The 8054-nt window shown below is 43.2% G+C and overlaps 1 protein-coding gene across 1 annotated transcript; it reads left to right on the top strand.

The window, feature by feature from the left end:
* The first annotated feature begins 83 nt into the window (after positions 1–83).
* DDX5 (DEAD (Asp-Glu-Ala-Asp) box helicase 5) lies at positions 84–7355 on the top strand. Its single transcript, XM_008576900.1, has 14 exons — positions 84–156; positions 465–643; positions 1838–2003; positions 2344–2440; positions 2659–2792; positions 3083–3148; positions 3397–3538; positions 3619–3779; positions 3872–4044; positions 4398–4508; positions 4748–4809; positions 4891–4950; positions 6195–6419; positions 6648–7355. The coding sequence occupies exons 2-14, from the start codon at positions 600–602 to the stop codon at positions 7049–7051; spliced, it is 1845 nt and encodes a 614-aa protein (XP_008575122.1). The 5' UTR covers positions 84–156; positions 465–599; the 3' UTR covers positions 7052–7355.
* The last annotated feature ends 699 nt before the right edge of the window (positions 7356–8054 follow it).

The raw sequence follows: 8054 nt of genomic DNA, 5'->3' as shown, positions 1-8054 counted from the left end.
ATGTGACAGGCTCAGGCTCCGCCTTCCCGTCTCACTTGTTAAGGGCGTGAGCCCTCTTTGAAGACGTAAACATCTCCAAGTGGGAGAGTGGGTGGCCAATGCTCTCCATTGTGTCGCCTGGCTGGACCTGGAAAAGGGCGAGGTGGCTTTCTTGAGGTGTGGAAAGACAAGAAAAAGGGGAAGTCAAGAGAGTGCAGGATGAGGCATCACAATGTCGGGAAGGCCAAGACATGAAAGGGGCGAGAAACGGGCGAATCTCAGGGAGGGGCGTGGGGGAAGGGCGAGAACATGGCGGATTCCGGAACGCCGGCGGGTGTTGCGGCCTCTGCGCATGGGGCGGGGCGAGTAGGTCGTAGAGCAGCTCCCAGCATTCTTTGCGGCGGAGGAGGCGGTCCAGACTATAAAACCGGCTGCCGGGACGCGGCCGGCACCTCATTCATTTCCACCGGTTTCTCGTTGTGCAGCTCCGGCTCTTGTCATCGCCGTACCTCCGCCGCTGTCGCCCCCGCAAGGCTTCACTGTCGCTGAAGCCACTTCCAGCGACTCGTCGCACCCGATTCTCTCCGCTTCGGCCCCCACCAACCGCAACCATTGACGCCATGTCGGGTTATTCGAGTGACCGAGACCGCGGCCGGGATCGAGGGTGTGTGTGTGAACTGGCCTGTCGGGCCCGGCGAGTGGGGGAAGGGAGGGCGGGTGAGCGTGGCGGCGGGCGGGCGGCTCGCGGTGGGCGCTTGGCTTTTCCAGCCTGTCCTTGGGCCTCCGCAATCGAGGGTTTGCGCCATTTTGGTATTCACGTTAAAGCGGTTAGGAGAGATTAGCTTGTTAACTGTCTTCAAGCTCACTTTTTGTTGGGGGTGGGGGGGCGGGGAGCCGCCGAGGCCTCGGGGATCGGCAGCTGTTGGGGGAATTCGGAGGAGCGTATTGCCAGGGGAGGAAAGTGAGACGCTTTGAGGCAGGGGGAAGTCGCTATCAGATGTAATCTTACGGGAGGCATTTTAGGGGTTGCCGGGAAATGTGTGGGAGCGAGGGGGCCGTTCCGAAGCCATGGTTGTGGTGGGGGTAGGAGGGTGGCTGGCGCCAGGGGAATCGCCCATGCGGCTGAGCCGCGGATACAAAATGCCGGCCTCGGACATGGCGGCGGCGCCTTTGTTACCCCGCCCGGCGGAGGAGCTCAAAATGGCAGCGTCGAGAAAATGTGGCGCAGAGAGAAATGCGAGACAAAGGGGGAAGCGCCGCCCCAGCGGGAACGCCGCCCGGCCGACTCCGCCCGAGTCGGAACTCCTCCCCCGGTAGTCGCCGGCTCCTCCTTTTCTTTTTTTTGCGTTATATAATTTCGCTACGGTGATCGAAAGCTCTTCCGCGGGATGCCCCCAACTAAATTAGCTTGCGTAAGTGTCCCCGAGAACACCCTGGTTCTGTTCTTATTGCCTGTGCTGTCCCGTTAACTATTCTTAATGCCAAAACTTCTTTGCTTAAAAACAGCCATATAAATAACATCTCTGTTAAGCTCCTCCCTTCTTATATCGTTTCTCTTGCAGACTAATTCCTAAACTCGTGGCAAAGACTATGGTAGTAGCCACGAGCTGTTGTCTGCCGTAATCTGAACTTCTGGCATTTGGGCAGCGTGTTTCCGACCTGATAAATTCCGGGCTGTGTTTGCTTGGCCTTAATAGTGTGTACTTGGTCCTAAGCGAAGTGAGACACATGACGCTACTTGTGGTACCTCTAGAAGCCTTTCAGTGATATTTAGTGTGCCAAGGGGTGGTAGATAAGTTAGTGTAGAAACTCACATAAAACATTTTGAAAATGTAAATAACTTTCTTTCTAATTTCAGGTTTGGTGCACCTCGATTTGGAGGAAGTAGGACAGGGCCCTTATCTGGGAAGAAGTTTGGAAACCCCGGGGAGAAGTTAGTTAAGAAAAAGTGGAATCTTGATGAGCTGCCCAAATTTGAGAAGAATTTTTATCAAGAGCACCCTGATTTGACTAGACGCACAGCAGTGAGTAATTGTGGTTTCATCAGCTTTAAGTTAGTGATAGCTTTTAGTTAGTCAAAATCTGACAAGTGATTTCAAATGATTCTGTTTGGGGAGACTTACTTTTTCTCACTTGGGGAAGGAGGGTGTCACTCACTTTTGGAAACAGGTGGCTTTGAATTCTACTTAAAACGGTTGGGTATAATGGAATAGCTGGTTCTTGAGCTATATAGAGTTTTCATATGTGGGTCTGAAAAAATGAAGGATGCTTTAAAATAGTTAATAAACTATAAACGTAGGGATATACCAGTTGTATGTTTAGTTAAGGGAGGTTGCTATGAGATCATTATAATTTGATTTGCAGCAAGAGGTGGAGACGTACAGAAGAAGCAAAGAAGTTACAGTTAAGGGTCACAACTGTCCAAAGCCAGTTCTGAATTTTTATGAAGCAAACTTTCCAGGTAGGTGCTGACTTTGAGTTTTGCTTCACTCCCCACTTTCTTCATGTTCTTTTGGGGGCTTGGGGGCAGCAGGCGGGTATGGGGATCCAAATTCATGACGTAGGTGTTATAAAGCTGCACTCTTAACCATCTGAGCTAACCGGCCAGCCCTTTTTTTTATGTTATTCCTTTTCTTTGGGGATCACTAATTCTTACTAAATTGTTTTCACTCATTACAGCAAATGTCATGGATGTGATTGCAAGACAGAACTTTACTGAACCCACTGCTATTCAAGCTCAGGGATGGCCAGTTGCTCTAAGTGGGTTGGATATGGTTGGAGTAGCACAGACTGGATCTGGGAAAACATTATCTGTAAGTGGGGAAGCTTTTGGGTTAATCTGTGATATATGTAATGGGAATAGTAAGAAACTAGAGTTTTTGTTTGTTTTTTAAAGATGACCGGTAAGGGGATCTTAACCCTTGACCCCTTGACTTGGTGTTGTCAGCACCACACTCAGCCAGTGAGCGAACCAGCCATCCCTATATAGGGATCTGAACCCGTGGCCTTGGTGTTACCAGCACCACACTGTACCGAATGAGCCACGGGCCAGCCCTAGAGTATTTTAATGTAACTTCTTCTGTTTGCTCCCCCTTCCCAATAGTATTTGCTGCCTGCCATTGTCCACATCAATCATCAGCCATTCCTAGAGAGAGGTGATGGGCCTATTGTAAGTACATACATATTTTTCATTAGTTTTTGACTAGAAGTATAATGTGGAGATTTGTGGAATAGATAACAAAAAATGTAATAATTTGTGGTGGTGTTATATTGACAAATTAGTAATCTCATCCTATTTAGCTGAAGTTGTTTTGGGTGTTAGCACAATTGAAGAAAGGATCTGTTAGCATAACTAGTAAATTAGTAATTTAAAACTAGTATTTAGGCCTGTGCTAAAAGCTGTTCCTCTTTCCTTAGTGCTTGGTGCTGGCACCAACTCGGGAACTGGCCCAACAGGTGCAGCAAGTAGCTGCTGAATACTGTAGAGCATGTCGCTTGAAGTCTACTTGCATCTATGGTGGTGCTCCCAAGGGACCACAAATACGTGATTTGGAGAGAGGTATATAATAAAGCTTTTGTTGTCACTGATGTTGCTAAAAGTTCTAGGTGTTTCAGTTACGTTTATGTGTTTAATTGAAGGTGTGGAAATCTGTATTGCAACACCTGGAAGACTGATTGACTTTTTAGAGTGTGGGAAAACCAATCTGAGAAGAACAACCTACCTTGTCCTTGATGAAGCAGATAGAATGCTTGATATGGGCTTCGAACCCCAAATAAGGAAAATTGTGGATCAGATAAGAGTAAGTGCCCTTAAACATGTTATGTTTTCAAACTCTAAATTCACTTTTATGACATGGTGCTAATTTTTTCTCCTCCTCCCCAAATCCTTTAGCCTGACAGGCAAACCTTAATGTGGAGTGCAACTTGGCCAAAAGAAGTAAGACAGCTTGCTGAAGATTTCCTGAAAGACTATATTCATATAAACATTGGTGCATTAGAACTGAGTGCAAACCATAACATTCTTCAGATTGTGGATGTGTGTCATGATGTTGAAAAGGATGAAAAGTAAGTTTTACTACACTCTTAAGAACAATTTTGGCATGCAAATTGAGGAATGATTGTTTTATTGGTCATCTTAAAAGTGACTTTCATTTGGTGCAATCTGAATATATTCATTTAGGATTAGCCTACCAGTTCTGTGAAAGTCTCTTGCATCTTTTGGGTTAGCATGTTTACAGGAATAGGGGCTCATGTTCTCTCACGGACCAAGGGTAGAGTTGCTTGATACGGGGTTTAGTAGGTGTTAACTCTTTAACTAGTAGCCATGTAAATTAAACTTAATGTTTCACTGATTATAGATGTGTGGCCATAATTGTAGTAGAACTATTTTTTAAATTCACAACTTTTTTTTTTCTCAGACTGATTCGTCTAATGGAAGAGATCATGAGTGAGAAGGAGAATAAAACCATTGTTTTTGTTGAAACCAAAAGAAGGTGTGATGAGCTTACCAGAAAAATGAGGAGAGATGGGTATGTGGGCTTCCTCCACTGAAACAGATACATTGGAGCTGAGTTTAGGAAAGGGCAAACTTAGGAGCAATGGATTTGAGTTTCATGAATGGGAATAATCTGATAGTGTAGGTAAAACTATATGGATTATTTCAGGTGAAGTTAAAGAGATCCGTGACCAAAAATGTCACTAGACTGAAAACAGCAGTAGAGTCTGTCACATTTTAAATGAGTCTACCATGTATCTTTCTTCAAATTAGGTGGCCTGCCATGGGTATCCATGGTGACAAGAGTCAACAGGAACGTGACTGGGTTCTAAATGGTAAGTGTTTCAGATGATTTTTTTTTTTTTTCATTAACCCAGAATTCTGCTCAGTTAGTGATCATACGTTTGTCTTTGCAGAATTCAAACATGGAAAAGCCCCTATTCTGATTGCTACAGATGTGGCCTCCAGAGGGCTAGGTTAGTACAAACTCGCATTCGTGGCTTCGTTTCCCAGAAGATCTCCTTATAATTTTTTTAAAGAAAGTTTACTGCTTTCTTTAACCTCTGCGTTTTTCTAAGTTTTTTTCATATTAAAGGTGCAGTCTTTGTGGCAAGGCCTAGGCATGACAATCGGAGGACTCGAGGGGGATGGAGGACTAGTGATCGGCTGGCTGCTTCCAGTCGATTAGAGAGGTGAAAAGTTGAAAGTGTGCCAGTAATCTTCAAAAGGCAGAACATACCACCTCTGCCCCGTAAACTGTTCTCTCTGGTGGGAAAAGTGGAAGTTAACCTCACAGTTCACTGCCGTGGTATTTCTTCCGTCCCATGCTTTGCATGACTGCCATGGTACAGCATTGTTTCAGACTGTTTACTGTGATCTGTGGGTCTTTGAGTTTCAGTGAGTTTGCTGAAATGTCGAAGAAATATTTCCAAACTTCAATGTTCAATGAAATTACTGTTCACGATTGAAATGGAGAGAGCAGCTTTAAAAGGTACTAAAGCCTTTTACAAATTGGTGAGTACTGGCACATGAGATCTTAGAGCAGGAGCAACTTCTCACGCTTAGTCAGTGGGGAAAAAGTGCTTTGAAAGTTCCTCCCTCACCTACACAGTAGTCGTCATGTCGAGACCTGCCAGAGAGAGACACATTCTCAAGTGAATCCTGGCTTCTTGGAAGTGCTTGCCTAGACGAGACAGTGCACATAAAAACAACTTTTGGGGGACAGGTATGTTTTTCTTGCAGCTGCAATTGTAAGGTCTTGGCAAGACAAGCAGTGTGGCCAGAATTTTGAACTGATGAATGTGTAATGCAAAGGACCTTGTACATTTTTGTTTAAAGGTCCTCAAAATGAGCACATGAAGAAGTTGCTGTGAAACTTTTAAGTGGCCCTACTGCGCAGAAGCATTCAGATGTCACTTGATGATTTGTAAGGGGACTTGCTGATTTGGGAATGTGCTAGAAAATACACATTCCTTTTGATAGGTTCTATCACTTGGGTGGGTGAAGACCTATACAGATGATTTTTTTTTTTTTTTTTTTTTTTTTCCCTCTCTTTCTACCTCAATGGTATTCCTACAGGGAATGGATAACCATTTTAACTATTTTTTGCAGCCCGTACCTTCTTGGGAATACAATTGTCTAACTTTTTATTTTTGGTCTGGCTGTTGTGGTGTGCAAAACTCCATACGTTGCTATTTTGCCACACTGCAACACCTTACAGATGTGGAAGATGTGAAATTTGTCATCAATTATGACTACCCTAACTCCTCAGAGGATTATATTCATCGAATTGGAAGAACTGCTCGCAGTACCAAAACAGGCACAGCATACACTTTCTTTACACCTAATAACATTAAGCAAGTGAGCGACCTTATCTCTGTGCTTCGTGAAGCTAATCAAGCAATTAATCCCAAGTTGCTTCAGTTGGTCGAAGACAGAGGTTCAGGTAAGACTAACCTGTAAGAAATGTTGGTAGTTTGGGGTCCAATCATTGTCTACAAATCCACTTAAATGGGATTAGAGGGTGAGTAAAATCTTCTCTATGAAACTTAAAACTGAGAAATTGTAAAAGCACGTCATGCTACCATTGAAGAGAGCTGCCTCATTGTGTGTTTAGCAACGATTTGTGCCATAGACATAATTGGTCAACTTACAGTTTTTTTTTTTTTGACAGGTCGTTCCAGAGGTAGAGGAGGCATGAAGGATGACCGTCGGGACAGATATTCTGCGGGCAAAAGGGGTGGATTTAATACCTTTAGGGACAGGGAAAATTATGACCGAGGTTACTCTAGTCTGCTTAAGAGAGATTTTGGGGCAAAAACTCAGAATGGTGTTTACAGTGCTGCAAATTACACCAATGGGAGCTTTGGAAGTAATTTTGTGTCTGCTGGTATACAGACCAGTTTCAGGACTGGTAATCCAACAGGGACTTACCAGAATGGTTATGATAGCACTCAGCAATATGGAAGTAATGTTCCAAATATGCACAATGGTATGAACCAGCAGGCATATGCATATCCTGCTACCGCAGCTGCACCTATGATTGGTTATCCAATGCCAACAGGATATTCTCAATAAGACTTTAGAAGTATATGTAAATGTCTGTTTTTCATAATTGCTCTTTATATTGTGTGTTATCAGACAAGATAGTTATTTAAGAAACATGGAAAATGCAGAAATGACTGCAGTGCAGCAGTAATTATGGTGCACTTTTTCGCTATTTAAGTTGGATATTTCTCTACATTCCTGAAACAATTTTTAGGTTTTTTTTTGTACTAGAAAATGCAGGCAGTGTTTTCACAAAAGTAAATGTACAGTGATTTGAAATACAATAAATGAAGGCAATGCATGGCCTTCCAATAAAAAATATTTGAAGACTGAATTAAGTGGAAATTGTACTTTATTTTACATATATAATGTGATGTAAAAGTTGGCTGAGAAGGTCTGGGTTGGTTTGGGGGGTGGTTATAAAAACTGAAGTGACTGCTCCTTTTTATTCTTTAACTTGGGAGGTTGAGGGCAAGGGGGGAATCAGAAGGCCCTTCTTACAATGATTATTCATATTGTGAGAGTTAAAATGGGATTGATGTAGGTAAACTTCTAATTCAAGCTAATTGCATAAAAGCCTTGTCAGTAGCTCCCAACATCATGAGAGTCATTTATTAGCCTGTTCTTATTCATTAGAATGGTAAGATAGGAAATAGTGAAATAGGTAAATAACTATAGTGAGAACAACATGGATGACTTCTTTTTGCAAAATTTATGATTTGAAAAGCTCCAAATATCTCTTTCAACAGATTATATTTGCTCTTGGCTATATTATGAATTAGCTGAAATGCTGAACAAAGCTGATAGACTTGATTTAGCCCTTTAAAGTGGTTGGCCAAGAGCTTAAGTTTGAGTCTGAGTTTGCACAATGTCCTTAGTGTAGGTACTTGTAGATTCTAGTCTTCACAGGCTTCCTGGGGCTTTTTAACTAGTCACACTGGGAGTCACAAATGTCTTTCCAAAAATTCAGGGAATTTTAGAGGTCTTCAAACTGTAAGGTCTATCCGTACTTAAAATGACACAAGGGAAAAAG

This window comes from Galeopterus variegatus, unplaced genomic scaffold (assembly GCF_000696425.1).
Source record: "Galeopterus variegatus unplaced genomic scaffold, G_variegatus-3.0.2 Scaffold1424, whole genome shotgun sequence".
NCBI lineage: Eukaryota > Metazoa > Chordata > Mammalia > Dermoptera > Cynocephalidae > Galeopterus > Galeopterus variegatus.
This window is presented reverse-complemented; position numbering and strand designations above follow the sequence as displayed.